At 41.8% G+C, this 18,078-nt stretch overlaps 2 protein-coding genes across 11 annotated transcripts in view; one reads left to right on the top strand and one right to left on the bottom strand.

Moving 5' to 3' along the window:
* The window catches only part of LOC146403145 (uncharacterized), a 92,421-nt gene extending 79,523 nt beyond the window's left edge, over positions 1-12,898 (bottom strand). The window contains exons 1-2 of the mRNA XM_084957813.1: positions 12,779-12,898; positions 12,226-12,581 (exon numbers count right to left, since the gene is read on the bottom strand). Of these exons, the coding sequence (XP_084813939.1) occupies positions 12,226-12,581; positions 12,779-12,898 (476 nt within the window). The remainder of the gene's footprint in view (positions 1-12,225; positions 12,582-12,778) is intronic.
* HMGXB4 (HMG-box containing 4) overlaps positions 12,443-18,078 on the top strand; it is a 28,176-nt gene continuing 22,540 nt past the window's right edge. For 2 of the 10 annotated variants that reach the window (XM_084955458.1, XM_084955460.1), the window contains exons 1-4: positions 12,443-12,508; positions 15,008-15,048; positions 17,054-17,152; positions 17,793-17,941. In XM_084955458.1, the coding sequence (XP_084811584.1) occupies positions 17,122-17,152; positions 17,793-17,941 (180 nt within the window). In that variant the 5' untranslated portion in view covers positions 12,443-12,508; positions 15,008-15,048; positions 17,054-17,121. Of the gene's footprint in view, positions 12,509-13,023; positions 14,406-15,007; positions 15,049-17,053; positions 17,153-17,792; positions 17,942-18,078 lie in introns of those variants that run through there. The other 8 variants (XM_021081480.2, XM_021081482.2, XM_021081479.2 and 5 more) reach the window with 5 other exon arrangements.

The raw sequence follows: 18,078 nt of genomic DNA, 5'->3' as shown, positions 1-18,078 counted from the left end.
ATTGCTGTGACTGTGGCATAGGCTGGCAGCTGCAGCTCCAATTCGACCCCTAGCCTGGGAGTTTCCATATGCTGCCGACATGGCCATAAAAAGGAAAAAAAAAAGCAAAAGAATATGAGCTAGGAGTTCCTGTTGTGGCACGGTAGGTTAAGAATCCGACTGCAGTGGCTTGGGTTGCTGTTGGGGCTCAGGTTTGATCCCTGGCCTGGGATTGAGCCAGTAAGTTAAGGATCCAGCATTGCTGCAGCTGTGGTGTAGGTCACAGCTCCAGCTTGGATTTGATCTCTGGCCCAAGCACTTTCATATGCCAAGGGGAGCGACCAAAAAACAAAACAAAATAAAAAGAGAACAGGTTAGTAATATTGTAGAAGAGCCTTCATTTGGGGTTTGGCTGATGTTTCCTCATAAATAGGTTTGAGTTATGCATCTTTGGAAAAAAAAAAAAAAAGAATTATGTTTTTTTCTCAGTAACTCAAATCGGGAAGCACAAGATGTCAATTTGTCCCGCCGCTGGGGATGTTCACTTTGACCATCTAGCTAAAGTGGCATCTGCCAGGTTGTTCCAGCAATGCTCCTGGTTTCTCCTTTGTAATTAATAATTATCTCATGGAGAGCTGGTGTGAGACCATGTAACTATCCCATTACTCCTCAGACTTCACCCACCTTATCAGCATCCTTTGCTGCCCCCACCTGAGTCAGTTACCAAATGATAGTTGCCAAGTAGTGATTGTCTAAGTACTGTTTCTGTTAATTGGCTTTTCTCCATAAGATGTACTTTCTCTCCCACACATTTTTTTATTTACTTGTTTACATTAATCAGTGGACTCAATGAGTCTTACCTTATTCAGGGGTGGTGATTTGTTACCACCATTGTTTATTTTCATGCTCAAATTGTCCCAGATTGGCCAGTGAGAAAGACTGGGAGAAGGTTTGGGGGCACGTGGGAATAGAGGGGATTCTTAATGTCACAGAAAGATGGTCCTAAGCAATGTAGAGATGGACTGGAAAGTAATGGGACGTCATCTCTCCCATTTGCGTTTTTTACCTATTTGTAGTCATAGGAAGAGGAAGGAAGACTCCGATCTCTTCCCTCTGCAGTTTAAAGTCATTAAACTATGTCTTATGGACTGGGATAGCTCTTTTTTTCCCTAGTTTCTTAAAGTGAAAGTTGATATCATTGGTTGGAAATTGAGACCTGTCTTTTGCAGACAAATGTATTTTTAGTGCTATAAATTTTCCCCTAAGCCCTACTTTAGCTGCATTCCACCAATTTTGATTCATTTTATTTTGATTTTGATTCAATTCAAAATATTTTCTAATTTCCCTTTTATTTATTTTTGGACGTAGGCATGATTTGGAAGCATGTTATCTCACCTCTAGATACTTGGGGATTTTCCAAGTGTTTCAGTGGTATTGATTTCTATTTTAATTCCACTGTGGTTAGAGAACATACTTTATACGACTTGAATCCTCTTTGATATTAAGACTTTCTTTATGGCTCACTGTACATACTATCTTGGTAAATGTTCCAGGCGCCCTTATAAAGCATGTATTGTTATTGAGCAGAATGTTCTACAAATATCAATCAGGCCAACTAACATGCTGTTCAAGTCTTTAGTTGCATTACTGATTTTCTGTCTTCCTATTCTACCAGTTATTGAGACAGGTTTGAAATCTCTGGTTATAATTGTGTGTTTGTCTATTTCTCCTTCAGTTCTATCAGCTTTTGCTTCATGTATTACAAAGCTCTGTTATCGAATCATAAATATTTAAGATTGTTATGTCTTCTTAATGAGTTGACCGAGTACTTATCATTGTGAATCATACTGTCTTTCTCTCTGGTAATATTCTTTACTCTGAAACCTACTTTGTCTAAAATAAATAAAGCCACCTCAGCTTTCTTTAGAATATGTCTTAATCTTCTCAGGCTGCTGTTGCAAAATACCATAGACTGAATGGCTGAAACAACAAACATTCATTTCTCACAGTTGTGGAGGCAAGAAGTCCAAGATCAAAGTACTGGCAGATCCAGTGTCCAGCAAGAACCCACTTTCTGGCTTGCAGATGGCCATTTTCTCATTGTATCCTTTCATGGCAGAGAGCCGAACAAGATAGAAGCAGCAAGCTCTCCCATGTCTCTTTCTACAAAGGCACTAATCCCATTCATGAAGGCTACACCCTCATGACCTTATTAAACTCCCGAAGGTCCTACTTCCAAATACCATCACATTGGGGATTAGGTTTCAACATATGGAACTGGGGCAGGGGGAACACATTTAATCTACAACGCCATACTTTCCCCATATGTTTCTTTTAACTAATTTGTACTATTTATTTAAGGTGGGCTTCTTAAAAGCAGCATATAGGTGGGTGGTTTTTTTTTCAAGTCTGACAATTTCTTTTATTTGAGTTGTTCTGGCCATTCCATTTAATGTGATTATTGATATAGTTGGTTTCAATCTACCATCTTGCTTCTTGCTTTCTGTTTCTCCCATCTTTACTTTTTCCCTTCCTCCCTTTTTCTGCCTTCTTTTGGATTAATTAAGCATTTTTATGATTTCCCTTTATCTCCTTCTTTGGCTTATTAGCTATAATTCTTTGTTGAGTTGTGTGTTTTTTTTTTTTTTTTTGTGACTGCTTCGGGATTTATACTCTACATCTTTAATTTATCTCAGTGTGTCTTCAAGTGATACTTACCACTTCATATATACTATAAAGATCTTGCATCACTTTGCTTTGTTTTTTACCTCTCTTGACCTTTGTAATATTGTCCTCATACATTTTATTCTACACATTTTTAAAAACCCTCAATTCATTGTGACTATTTTTGCTTTAAAAAGCCAATTTTCCCTTAAAGAGATTTCAAAGAAAACAAGGCTTTCATATTTATACATATAGTTACCACTCTCAGTGCTATTTATCCCTTTATGCTGATAGGATTTCCATCTGGGATCATATCCTTTCCATCTGAAGGAATGCCTAACATTCTTGTGAAGATCTGGTGGTAATGAAATCTTTCAGCTTCTAAAATTGTTTCCATTTTATATCTTTTATCAGTTATATCTTCATTTGAAAGATATTTTTTCTGGGTATAGAATCCTAGGTTGACTTTTTTCTTTCAGTGGGTAGGGTATCCAGCATTACTGTGAGCTGTGGTATATGTTTCAGACTTGGCTTAGACCCCGTGTTGCTGTGGCTGTGGTGTATGTTGGTGTAACTCCCATTGGACCCCTAGCCTGGGAACTTCCACATGCCATGGGTGTGGCCTTAAAAAGCAAAAGGAAAAAGAAAAGAAAAATGAAAAACCAAAAATGTGTATGAGAGGGACACCAACTGGAAACAAAGAAACTCCTAACCTATCTTTCAATATTGGCAGAGGAATAATTCATCAAACAACATGAAGAACTACAGTAATGCTACGCAAAAAGAAAATGACAATTCTCCAGACACTAAACTTAGAGTCACAACATATTGTCATCTAACTGACAGAGAATTCAGAAAAGCTGTCAGAAGGAAACTCCATGAGATACAAGAAAACACAGGAAAAACTTTTAATGAGCTCAGGAATAAAATTAATGACTAGAAGGAATATTCTACCAAAGAGACTGAAATTCTAAAAAAGAACCAAGCAAACTGGTGCTGAAGGACATCATGAATGAGCTAAATAATGCATTAGAAAGCACTCAAAATAAAGCAGACTATATCTAAAAAATAATTAGTGAGCTCAAAGATAGAAATCTAAAAATGATGCAAGCAGAAAGAAAACAAAAATAAGACATTTTAAAAGTGAGGAAATCCTACAAGAGCTCTTCTACTCTTTTCCAAAGGGCAACATGAGGATAATGGGTATCCCAGAAGGAGAAGAAAAGGAAAAGGGAGCAGAGAGGTTATTTAAAGAAATAATAGCTGAGGAGTTCCCACCGTGGCGCAGTGGTTAATGAATCCAACTAGGAACCATGAGGTTGCAGGTTCGATCCCTGGCCTTGCTCAGTGGGTTAGGGATCTGGCGTTGCCGTGAGCTGTGGTGTAGGTCGAAGATGCAGCTCGGATCCTGCGTTGCTGTGACTCTGGCGTAGGCCAGTGGCTACAGCCCCGATTCGACCCCTAGCCTGGGAACCTCCATGTGTGGCGGGAAGCGGCCCTAGAAAAGGCAAAAAGACAAAAAAGAAAGAAAGAAAGAAAGAAATAATAGCTGAAAACTTCCCAAACCTGGGGAAGGAACTGGATACACAAGTCAATGAAGCTAAGAGAATACCTAATTACCTCAATGCAAAAAGACCTTCTCCAAGACACATAATATTAAAATTGCCAACAGTCAGAGTTCCTTTCCTGGCTCAGAGATTAACGAACCCAACTAGGATCCATGAGGATGCAGGTTTGACCCCTGGCCTCGCTCAGTGGGCTAAGGATCCAACGTTGCCATGAGCTGTGGTGTAGGTCTCAGATGCAGCTGGGATACTCTGCTGCTTTGGCTGTGGTGTAGGCCAGCTGCTGTAACTCTGATTCAACCCCTGGCTTGGGAACTTCTATATGCCCTGGGTGTAGCCCTAAAAAGAAAAAAAAAATTTTCCAAAGTCAATGACAAAGAAAGAATTTTCAAGGCAGCCAGAGAAAAAAGAATGGTAACCTATAAAGGAACACCCCCTAGGCTATCAGCTTATTTCTTAGCAGAAACCCTACAAGCTAGGGGGGAATAAAATGACATTCTAAAAACAATGAAAGAGGAGTTCCCATTGTGACTCAGCGAAAACAAACCTAACTAGTATCCATGAGGACATGGGTTCAATCCCTAGCCTCGTTCAATGGGTTAAGGATCTGGTGTTGCCATGAGATGTGATGTAGGTCACAGACACAGCTCAGATCTAGCGTTGCTTGTGGCTGTGGCCTAGGCCAGCAGCTATAGCTCCAATTCAACTCCTAGCCTGGGAACTTCCATACGCTGAGGGTGCAGCCATAAAATAAAATAAAATGAAATGAAATGAAATGAAATAAAATAAAATAAAATAAAATAAAATAAAATGAAATAAAATGAAATGAAAACACTGAAAGATTAAAAACCATCACCCAAGAATATTCTATCCAGAAAAGTTATCATTCAGATATAAAGGAAAAAGAAAGACATTCTCGGACCCCAAAAAAGAAAAAAAAAGCTGAGGGAGTTTATTCACACCAGATCTGCCTTATAGGAGATAAGTGAAAGGAGCTCTTCTACCAGAAACAAAGCAGCCAAAATACACAAAACTTTGAGCAAGGGGGTAAGTACACAGAACCAGAAAACTGCAACTCTATCAGATTTTATAGATTTTTTTAACACTCTATTATAGTATAAAGATTAAAGGGAGAAAAAAGAAAGCAGGAAAACAACTATAACTATCTCAGTTTGGTAATAAACTCACAACATAAGAAGAGATAATTCAAGACAACAAAAACATAAAAGGATAAGAGGAAAGGACAGAACTCATGAAAGTAAATGAAGATAAGATGCAATCAACTGAAAAAGGATACTTTATGAGATAGTTACACAAACCTCTGGGTAACCACAGAACATAAACATAGAGCAGAGATGTAAAAGAGTGAAAAAGAAAAAAACAGGGAAATTGAGAAAAATATAGAAAACCACCAAACCAAAATGGCAGACAGAAATACACAGAAAAGGGAGTTCCCATTGTGGCTCAGCATTAACAGACCCAACTAGTAACCATGAGGATGCGGGTTTGATCCCTGGGCTCGCTCAGTGGATTAAGGATCCATCATTGCCATGAGCTGTCGTGTAGGTCGAGGATGCAGCTCAGATCCTGCGTTACTCTGGCTGTGGTGTAGGCCAGCAGATGTAGCTATGATTCAACCCCTAGCCTGGGAACTTCCATGTGCTGCGGGTGTGGCCCTAAAAAGACAAAAACAAAAAACAAAAAACAAAATGAAAACATGACCTACCAAAATCTATGGGATACAGCAAAAGTGATACCAAGTGATACTAAAATCTCAAGCGATCTAACCTTACACTTAAAGGAACAGAAAGGATGCACCTCAAATATTAAAAGCTGTATGTGACAAAACCAGAGCTGAGAGCACATTCAATGGTGAAAAACTGTGCGCTATCCCTCTCAGATCAGTAACAAAACACAGATGCCCACTGTCACCACTCCTATTCAGAAGGCAAGAAAATTAGGCAAGAAAAAAAAATACATCCCATTTGGAAAGGAAGAAGTACCATCATTATTTGCAGAGGACATGATTTTATATATAGAAAACCCTAAAGATTCCACTTAAAAAAACTATTATAAATTATACATGAACGCAGCTAGGTTGCAGGACACAAAGTCAATATACAAAATCTGTTGCATTTCTTTTTTTAAGAGTTTTATTTTTTCTTACAGTTGATTTACAATGTTCTGTCGACTTCTGCTGTACAGCAAAGTGATATATATACATATCCCCCATGGTTACACATACACACATATATATATATTCTTTTTCTCACATTATCCTCCATCATGTTCCATCAAAAGTGACTAGATATAGTTCCCTGTGCTTCGCAGCAGGATCTCATTGCTTATCCACTGCAAATGTAATAGTTTGCATCTATTAACCCCAAATCCCGGTCCATCCCACTCCCTCCCCTTTGGCAACCACAAGTCTGTTCTCCATGTTCATGAGTTTCTTTTCTGTGGAAAGGTTCATTTGCGCCATATATTAGATTCCAGATATAAGTGATATCATATGGTATTTGTCTTTTTCTTTCTGACTTACTTCACTCAGGATGAGAGTCACTAGCTCCATCCATGTTGCTGCAAGTGGCATTATTTTGTTGTTTTTAGGGCTAAGTAGTAATCCATTGTTCATATATACCACATCTTCTTAATGCATTCATCTGTGATGGACATTCAGGTTGTTTCCATGTCTTGGCTATTGTGAATAGTGCTGCAATGAACATACAGGTGTATGTATCCTTTTCAGTGAAATTTTTGTCCAGGTATATGCCAAGAGTGGGATTGCTGGGTCATATGGTTGTTCTATATTTAGTTTTCTGAAGTATTCCCATACTCTACAACCACTATGGAAAACAGTATGGAGGTATTTCCAGAATGCATTCATTTTTCAGTTGAAAGTTTATACCCTTTGATCAATATCTTTCCAACCATGCAGTCCCTGGTAAATACCACCTACTCTCTGTTTCTATGGGTTTGACTTTTTTAGATTTCACATAGAAGTTATACCATACAGTGTTTGTCTTTCTCTATCGGACATTTCATTTCGAATGTTATCCTTTTATTTTTTTGGCTGCACCCATGGCATAAGGAAGTTCCTGGCCAGGGATAGAATCTGAGCCATAGCCGCAGCAACCCTGGATCCTTAACCCACCACGCCAGGCTGGGGATCAAATCCATGCCGCCTCAGACACCAGATCCTTAACCTGCTGTGCTATGGTGGAAATTCCTCATTTAGCATAATATCCTTGAAGTCCATCCATGTTGTCATAAATGGCAGAATTTCCTTCTTTCTCATACATGAATAATATTCCACTGTATATATATACCACACCTTCTTCATCCATTCATCCTTTGATGGACCCATAGGTTGTCTCTATGTCTTGGCTATTGTGAATACTGTTTGAGATCCTTTTTCCCTTTCTTGGGATAAATACCCAGAAATGGGATTGCTGGATCACATATGGTAGTTCTATTTTTAATTTTTTTTTTTTGGCCACACTCACAGCATGCACAAGTTCCCAGGCCAGGGATCGAACCTGCACCACAGCAGTAACCAGAGCCACAGCAGCAACAATGCCAGGTCCTTAACTTGCTGAGCCACCAGGGAACTCCTACTTTTAATATTTTGAAGAATCTTCATACTGTTTTCCATAGTGAACTGCACCAATTTACATTCCCAGCAACAGTGCATGAGGGTTCCCTTTTCTCTACATCCTTGCCAACACTTGTTATTTCTTGTCATTTTGATGATAGCCATTCTAACAGGATATGATTTTTCATTGTAGTTTTGACTTCCATTTCCATGATAATTAGTGATGTTGAGCAACTTTTCATATACGTGTTGGCCATTCATATATCTAGACAGTTCCTCTGCCTAGTTTTTAACTGGATTGTTTGGTTTTTTGCTACTGACTTGTGGAGGTTCTTTATATATTTTGCATATTAACCTCTTATTAGATATATCATTTGCAAATATTTTCATCCACTCCATTGGTTGCCTTTTCATTTTATTGATTATTTCTTTTGCTATTCAGAAGCATTTTAGTTTGATGTAGTCTCACTTAACTATTTTTTTCCTCTTGTTGTTTGTGCTTTTGATGTCATATCCAAAAAATTCTTGCCTCTTAATGTAGTTTTAATTAGGTCCCATCATTCCCAGTCAAAAGGGCACTGACTAGAATGGCCAACATTAAAATGTCTACATATAACAAATGCTGGAGAAAGTGTGGAGAAAAGAGAACCCTCTACACTGTTGGTGGGAATGTAAATTGGTACAACCCCTGTGGAAAACAGTATGGAGGTGCCTCAAAAAACTAAAAACAGATTTGCCATATAATCCTGCAATCCCACTCCTGGGCATGCACAAGTTCCCAGACAAAACTATAGTTTGAAAAGATACATGCACCCCTATGTTCACGGCAGCACTATTTACAATAGCACTTTGTTACAATAGCCAAGACGTGGAAACAACCTAAATGTCCGTTGACAGATAAATGGATAAAGAAGATGTGATATATAAATACACACACACACACACACAATGGACTATTGCTCAGCCATTAAAAAGAATGAAAGAATGGCATTTATAGCAACATGGATGGACCTAGAGATTATTATACTAGGCAAAGTAAGTCAGAAAAAAAGACAAATACCCCTTGATATCACTTATATGTGTGAAGTCTAAAATATGACGCAAATGAACATATCTACAAAACAAAAACATAGACAGATACAGAGAACAGACGTGTGGTTGCCAAGGGGGAGGGAGTGAGGGAGAAAAGGATTGAGAGTTTGGGATTAGCAGATGCAAACTTATCTACAGGATGGATAAACGGCAAGGTCCTACCATATAGCACAGGGAACTATATTCAATACCCAGTGATAAACCATATGGAAAAACATGAAAAGAGTACATATATACATACACACACACACACATATATACATGCACACGCGTGTATGTGTATATATACTGAGTTACTTGGTTTTACAGCAGAAATTAACACAACATTGTAAATCAACTATTCTTCAATAATATTTTAAAGGGCCCTGACTACTGTACCATCCATCGCTGCACTGCCTGTCAGGTCTAGCACAAAGAAGCCGCTTAAAACAGAGCTGGAAAGGGCAAAGCACAGAAAAATGGTCTGAAACAGAAAATGACCAAATCAAGCACAACTTGATGGGCCACCACCTGCTACCTGCCTGCACGGGCAGTTTTACTTGGGTCAAGTGGGCCAGAGAACGGCAGCAGCTCCAGGAAGCACCCAATCTTCACACATCTCAGATGCCATCTTCCACTCATCATGGAACAAGGCATTCTCACTCACGAAGCCCACCATGAACAAGTCCCTCTCAGACTCAGGCTACCAAGCAGGTCCTCTTTTCTCTCTCTCTCCAAGTTTCTTTTTTTTCTTTTTCTTTTCTTTTCTTTTTTTTTTTTTTTTTTTGCCTTTTCTGGGGCCGCTCCCCCGGCATATGGAGGTTCCCAGGCTGGGGGTCTAATCAGAGTTGTAGCTGCCAGCCTACGCAAGAGCCACAGCAACGTGTAGCCGCATCTGCGACCTACACCACAGCTCATGGCAATGCCGGATCCTTAACCCACTGAGCAAGGTCAGGGATCAAACCCGCAACCTCATGGTTCGTAGTCGGATTCGTTAACCACTGCACCACAATGGGAACCCCCCTCTCCAAGTTTCAGAAACAAAAGAACCATGATAAAACATTCCATAGAGAATATTTCCCCATCAGTATCCATTCTAGGAGCTATGAGCTCCTAGTTCCCACACCAACTTACTTCTGGCTGAGCTAGCTGCCAGTGTACACCTCATCAGAGAAGCCTCCCCTGATGACTATTTTAGATAACAATTCTTGCCACCTCCACCCTCTTCTGGTATCTCTTCCGGGTACTTTTCTCCACCTTTAATCATCATCTTACATGGTACCTATTTATTTATGCTCTGCTCCCCAATCCAATTAGAATATAAGCTCTAGGGGGTCAAAGACTCTCAGTTTTGTTCACTGTTCTTGGCCCAACATTTAGGATAGTGCCTGACCCATGCTGTGTTTTCAATAAATATGTGTTCGAGGAATGAATAAATGCACCGTGCAGTGATACAAGACTAAGACCGACTTAATAGAGAGGGCAGACAGAGGAGCAATCCAACCTCAGGTCTACAGGAGGTTTAAGATGAGCAATAACTTGATATGCCCATCCTCAGGTGAGATAAAAGAAGGAATGGGATAAATGGGACTCAGGAGGCATTTGGGTCCAAGCTGGTGGAACAGTTAAGTGGACTTTGTTTTTGCCCACCTAGCACCCATTCACCCTTCTGTCAATAACCCCTCTTCTTTGAGGTTCCTCCTGCCCTACTTTTTGTGGGAGGATGGGACCTAATTTAGCCAATGCCTTTGCTCACACTGACTGCTTTCTGTGTGGACACATGGTCCGATTCAGAGAAGAAGAGTCAATCCCATAATGTCTATCAAGAGAATTAGGAAAAAGAAACTTCCTCTCCAGGAACACTGTTAGCCATAAAGATAACAAAGCCTGGAGCTGCTGAAGGCACCCCGGGGGGCCTGAGAATAAAGCCAACTCAGAAGAAAGCACCAAAGAGAGATGTCCAGAGACCAATCTGACTCCCTCCTTGGATCCCAGCCACACCTGAAGGTCCTGGACATTTCAATAATATCAGCCAATAAATTCTCCTTTCCTGGTGAGCTACTTTGAATTGGGCTTCTGTCACCTAGAACTAAAAACTTCCCCCCCAATACGGAAGAACAAGAAAGAAATACATTCTTGAGGCTCTTAAATACCTGGCAGGGAAGCCTAACGTCAGGCAAGGTGTCCCATCTGTGCAATCCTATACCTTTTGTAATGGCATTGATGGCAATAATTACATTGCCAATCATTTTAGTCAGCAGGATGGCGACTGAGGAGAAGGTCATGATACTAGTTTTATTATTATTATTATTTGCATTTATATTTTGGGAATATATTCGACAACTCCATCTCATATGTTTTAACATCTCAGCATTTCACAGTTGGAAAAGCAGTGATTAAACAATCTGATCTACTCAGTGCAGAGGAAGAGAGAGCATAATATGGAGAAAATATCGCTGAACCAGGAGTCCAATGATCACTAATTGGCAGTGTGGGCTGAGACAAATCCCCTTGCTCCTCAGTCTCAATTTCTAAGTCCATAAAAGGAGCAGTATGACTATATCATCTTCAAGCATCCATCTAATTCTGGAATGGAAAGCCTACTGGGATAGGATTCTTAATCTTTGATGGGATCTAAACCCCAGAAAAATACATAAATGCACAAACACATAGTTTTGCAGAGTTTCATGGGTTCCACAACTTTAGAAGCCATCCTATATCTCCAACCTCTCTCCTCTACAGAAACTAGGACACTAGCTTCTGCTTGGACTCCTCTGGCTACAGGGAGCTCACTACCTCACAAAGTAGCCAAACATAATTGAACTGTGCAGGAAGACTGAATTCATCTTCACACTGAACCAAGAGCTACACACTGTAACATCTACCCATTGGTCTAAATTCTCCAGAGCAAAATAGAAACAACGAAACAACAATGAAACCTTCTCTCCTGTGTGTAGTAGCATCTCTTCATTTCTCTACAGACTGTTTAACTTTTAAATGCAAATAATTTACGGGGAGAAATGCAGATTATCTGCCATGCAAATTATTTTTCAGTGCACAGTTATAAAGATGGGTTCTGCCACCTCACCCCAAATATACCAGACACCCAACCTAGATGCTAAATTCCAGACTGCTATTAATCTTCCTGGTCTAAGTTTTGCAAAGACAGTACCGAGTGTATAAAAATATCTTGAGGAAAATAGCGGAGTATTTTGAAAAAAGCACTTCATTGAGAACCAGAAGACGGGAGAAGTATCCTACCTCCCACTTCAACTACCTGTGTATCCTTGGCCAAGTCATTTAAACCTTCCCTCTGAACCTTTCTCATCTGTAAAATGTGACAAAACCTACCTCACAAGGATGCAGTAAGGATCTAATGCTATTATGTCCGTAAAGCTCCGAGCCCAAGCCTGGCACAGAGCAAACTCTCCACACAGACGAGCTCCCGAGCTCCGCAAGCCCAGTGCTTCATTCGATGCGCTCGGCGCTCTTGCGCCAGCGGGATTCCCCTTCCCGAGCGGAGTCTGCGCTCTGGGCTCGACTGAGGCTCCCTGGCCGCTCGCGCTTTTCTCTCCTTCTCCAACATGGCGGCGGTCGGCGGCGCTGAGGCGGGATCCGGGCGAACCGAGTGAAGGTAGCGGCGAGCGGAGCCCCCACGAGGCCGAGCTGGGCCCCCACTCCCAGGCGGCAGCGGCCCAGCCCTGCCGCTACCCGCCGCCTCTGGCCCGCGACACCGCCCCGAGGGCGCCCCGGGCCTGTCGCGGCCTAGCCCAGGGGCCGAGCCGGGGACTGGAGTAGCGGCTGCAGTCCGCCCCCGGGAAGGGGCTGGAGCGGGCTAAGGAGGAAGGCGGGCGGGAGCTGTTCAAATGGGGAAGGCGGGAAAGCAGCGGGGCCGGGAGGGGGCGTGCGGCCGCCCCGGGGGCCTGCGGGCCGAGGCCGCCCCTCCCCCTGCCCGGCCGTCTCCGCCCTCGGGGGCGCCGGGAGCCGCCGGGACGCGGGAACCCGGGTCGGGGCCGCCGGGCATCTCGGGACCCGGGTCGCGGGCTCCTCGGGCTGTCAAGGGGCGAGGGGGCCGGGGCGACGGGAGGGCCGGGGCCGCGGCTGGCAGCAGAGGATGCAAGGAGCTTTCTTCTTTTCCTCTTCGCACAGTTTTGTAGAACTAGCTGTTGCTGCAAAACTGCCGGGAGAATCCCGTTGGTTCTCCGTGGGGACCACAAAAATGGTGACCCTGGGGGCTCTTGGTAGCAGTAACCCGGTGTAGTGTGTACTCTTGACGTGCGACCCAGTTTGAAGTGCCTTCCTAGTGGGATCTTCTCCATCCAGGCCCATTTCCCCTCAAAGCTGTTACTTTGTAGATTTCCCTTATTTTTCTATCAGGCAGAAAAGGAGAAACCTTTCTCTCCCTGCTTCCTGATGGCTAAACTGGTGGCTGATTATACTTCCCCCATAGAAGAATAAATGAAAAACCGACTCCAAAGTAGAGCCAGCCTGTTGATTGGACCAGGCTTGTCAAAATTTGTACCGCTGGTTTTTGGGAAATGTGTGTTGTCAGCCGATCTGTGTGGTGGTCGTGGTTCCGCTCAATTGCACTGCAATGAGAGGATTCAATCCCCATCCCAGGCTGTCGGGATTTCTGCAGTTTCCAGAGCTGGCAGGGGCTGTGAGTGCTGCATAGGTAGGTTCTTGGAGAAGGGAATGGCAAGAATTCAGAATCCCCAGGTTCTGAGATTGGAGGAAATCTGGACGAAATTGAGACAACATCCCCTGCTCCCAAACTAGAAGTAACAGCAGCAACAACCATTCAGAAACTGGCAACAGCTGGATGTGCATCTTCCTTTTCCCGGCACTGACTGGCAGTTTGAGCTCCTAAAAGGAGTGCTGGAAGAAGAGGACGCGGAATCTTGAACAAGGCTCTCTTCCCCGGCTGGACCTGGGTGTCAGGATTTCACTTACTGCCGGGTTTTCCGTGGCTTACTTTGTTCCATCTTGTACAATACACAACTTACATCGTGGGATGAAGAAGCTTGCTAGTGATTGCTGGGGCTCAGATGACCTCAGAAAATCATCTGAAACTTTTTTTTTTTTCAGCATTTATAATTTGGACTTTCAAAATAACAAAGCACCATATCTGATGATTTTAGATTTTTCCCTGGTTACTTTGATAATCTCGAAAGGAAAGACTGGACTTAACGCACATATTTAATCTACAAGTGCAAGAGCAACTCTGCCTCCCCTTTTTCATCTCCTGAAGAAGAGTCCCCAAAGAGCCATTTAATAATTTCCACCTTTCCAAGGACACATTTTTATGATGGCATGTTTCTTCCATAAACAACATTCAAGAATGAATTTCCATTTATGTTGTCATTTCTTAGCACACTAAGAGGAACACAATGGTAAAATTATCCCTGCCTCTCGAAGCTGACAACATTGAATTCTATAAACTCCAAAAGGATGGAATTCAGGAGAATGAGCTTTAACACCTGTCTTACATTTGCCAACGTTTAATGTAATTCTGGCCTTGGTTTTCTAAGGTGAATATCCAGCCTAATATTTTTTCGTTTTCGTTGATCTTCACAATCTGCTGCCTAGCCCTGAACTCTGAATTTATCATGGACAACATTGAAGGCCTGGAAGGAGTATCAGGGGAGTCATCTGATCTTATATAAATGTTGCCCTAACTCTGCCTTTCTTCCACACTGTTGCTTGAGGCTTCTTTATCTGGTTTCATCTTTCTTCTATGAGTCAGCAACCAAAACCAATCCCTGGGCCGCAATAATATCCCAATTTTAAAGAACCCAGAAGTTCAGGGTCCATCATTCTGCCCAAGCTGTGAGTGAGTCCATTGTGTTTAATTTTAGCTTTTTTAAGCTCTTGGCTGTCCCAATTCTTTATTGAGTTGGATTTGCCATTAGGCCCTGTTCTTTTTTTTTTTTTTTTACTGTAGGTTATTTAATCTTGTAATTTATCAATTGCTCTCCAGTGTCTGTATAAAAATTAAATCGTAGCAGGTCTAATTCTAAGACTTCATGCTAACACTAGCACATGTTTTCTGTGCTGCTCTGTGCCTCTGAGGATCAGCTCCTGATTTTCCGTGTGCGCTTACAATTTTTTTCATCCACTGGTTGTTTTTCAGAGCAGTCAGTTATGAGACCGTGAGCACTTTTTCACAGTCCAGTAAGTGACATCATTGTTTTCTTTCTCGTACTGCCTTAAGAGGTACTTATTCCTATTCTGACGGTTAGCTGTTCAGCTCTGTTTTATGTTCGTTTTGATGTTGCCAAAGGGAAGCCTTTGTCTCAGGACCTGCTTTTACTTCACACAGAAGAGCATTTTGTTGTTGTTAACAGAGGATTAGTGGCCACATTGTTGATTTTGAATATTTAAGACTTTTTCCCCATTATTTCTCAAATGTTCTTTGCCAAAATCCATTTGGCTAGAAAACATTTAACTTGATCTCAAGTTGTGGTGTTTCTTGGCATTATCGGCCTATGAAAATTAATGGGGTCCGTATCCTCTTCTAATAAACCCGCTACTGTCCTGTCAGTGTGCGGATGGGCCGTTTTCAGATGAAGGGATGTAATTCCCCATGATGTTCCCGCTTCTCTAACCTCTCCTGGAGTTGCACCACTTGAGGGGAAAGGGGATGACAGTAATTTCTATTCAAGAAAGTTTCACGCCTAATGCTGGAACATGAAGCCCTGGCTGTGTTATGTATTTCGCCTCTTCATGTTTCTATATGCGACCTGACCTTATCTGTAGCCCCCTTCATTTCCTGTGAAGCCCTTAGAGCAGGCAGTCCTCCAATTACCTGTGAAATAACCAGTTCATTTTATTTCTTCACTTTAGTCTGGCTTCTCTTACCTTGACCAAGTGCATTGTTCATTCCATTTCTTAAGGAAGTGGAGAAATGCTTATTTCTATTTCTGACTCTTGGTAATACTTCTTTATTTTCAATTTAGTCATTGCTGTGCATTCGTTGTGTCTTACCTGACCTGTGTAAGTAGGTCTTTCTTCTTTCGGTTTATTTTAAATGTAATTCTTGTGTCCCATCTTCTCTCTCCCCAAAGTTACATACACCACTTCCTGAAGGGATTGGCAGTCTGCTGACGTGTCCTTCAGCATTTCTAAGCCCCATAGTGATTAGTGCTTATAGTGATGAAGGTGAAATAAAATTTAAGTAAATAACCAGTCATCAATTTTTAAGCATTTCACTACTGGAGGAGGACGTTTTCATTACATTTAGTGTATAATTTTGAAATTTCCTGCAGAGACTTCCTGCAGGAATTGAGACATTGGCCTAAAAGTATTTGAAGAGCTTTACCTTTGCAGCTTATGGCTTGTCATCTTCAAAGTCAAAATGGACCTCTAAGTTTGAATGCCAAAAAAGTGAAGTTAACAAATTTAAGACAGTATTTGGAACATTTAAGTTACAGTAATTCTTCAAATTAGTGAAAATCTTTTTCACAATGATAAAAATTTTATCACCAGTGCACAAGTAGCAGTTCCTCCTTATTTTCCCCTTAGACTTTAAGAAAGGCTTGATAGTGTCGAAAGCTGTTTTATGGGCAACTAATATAAGAAGTGTGCCAACTTTTATATTGCCATGATTTTGAGCAAATTCAGTGAGCCCAACAAAAAATGCCTATTTAAAAAATCTGCTCTCAAGATCTTTAATGTCCCTATAACGCTCTCATCATTTCTGTTTAAACTGTAATACAATGGATTTTAGCCTGTCACCAATTCTGATGGTTGGATTTTGTGGCCTAGAATGTGTGGTATAATCTATCTTCCTCTGCATCCTGCTTTATCTGTGCATTTTGTAACTGGTTGAACCTGTCCCTCTGGCTTAATGTTGGTTTTCACCGTCTCAGTCTTGTCAGTCCATTGGCATTTCAGAAAATCTCATGAATTTGGAGGTATTTTTTTAATAGGGGAGGTATTTTAAATACTTCCCCAAACGAGAGCTTTAATTCATGAATCAAAACAAATTAAGCCTAGCGCACTTCCTGCCATTTCAACCCCAGTGTATTTACAAACAGAAGGAGGAGGTGACAAGACACTCCTTTATTTCTTGCTGCCCTTCCAGTCTGCCCTTGGATCACTGCGCATTTCCACCTGGAAGGTTGCTTCTCCACAGTGATTTCGCATTACAGGAGGGTTTTCCTTCTTTGTTTCTCAGACCTGGTCCTGTAGACGGGAAGGAGCCTGGACACAGTGACCCATTCTCAAAGGCCCTGCAGGACCGCCATGGCTTATGATGACTCCGTGAAGAAAGAAGGTATGACCCCTTAACCTGAGAAGCATTCCAAAGGGGGTGTCCTCTTCAATCCTTGCGGCCCATGGACGTAGAGACCAGGACTGGCCATCACAGCCTGGCCTCGCAAGTGATGCTCCAGAGCGCTAGTAAAACTCCACGTCATCCCCAGACTGGGCCCGTGGAAACGAAAACCAGGACAGGGTTCCAACACGAGAGTCCGAACCCTAAGTCTCTAGTCTCGGGGTGATCCCCAGCAGCACTCGTGGTCCTCGCCAGCTCCAGTGTGCAGGAGTCTGGGGATGGGAGTCACACCGAGGACGCCCACAGAGCAGCCCAGCACATGCATCCTTACTTTCAGCCTTACCTCTGCAAGTCTGTATCCACCTGCCAAATCACAACTCAGAAACCAAGTCTGAGGAGGCACCTTGGGCCTGTGCATAGCATGGAGGCGTTGTTTCTTCAGGTTTGATTCTTATATTTGCAGCCAAGTCATCAAGACACATTCTTGTCCCCTTGGATCTAGCCTGTATTCCAGTGGACTTCTCAAATAACATTATTCTAACTTGGAAATGGAGGGACTGTTACATTACACACGTGGCGATTTGGTTGTGACTTACATGACTTTCTCCTTTCCTTTCCCAAATGAACCTGTGCTTCTCAGACTGTTTTGATGGTGACCACAGCTTTGAGGACATAGGGCTAGCTGCTGGCCGAAGCCAACGAGAAAAGAAACGTTCTTACAAAGATTTTCTAAGGGAAGAGGAAGAAATCGCTGCTCAGGTCAGGAATTCTTCCAAGAAGAAGTTAAAGGTAAATTCTAAACATTGGAATTAGGAAAATTTTAAACTATTTTCATATCATAGTTTTTAATATTTAAAGAAGTTTCTTTGAAAAAGATTTAAGAAGAAAAATAAACACCATTCACATCTATTTTTGTTATTTCCTGT

This window comes from Sus scrofa, chromosome 5 (genome assembly GCF_054392235.1).
Source record: "Sus scrofa isolate SSC_HxYL_T2T_F1_AM1 chromosome 5, Sscrofa_HxYL_maternal_Yorkshire_Landrace_v2.0, whole genome shotgun sequence".
Lineage (NCBI taxonomy): Eukaryota > Metazoa > Chordata > Mammalia > Artiodactyla > Suidae > Sus > Sus scrofa.
This window is presented reverse-complemented; position numbering and strand designations above follow the sequence as displayed.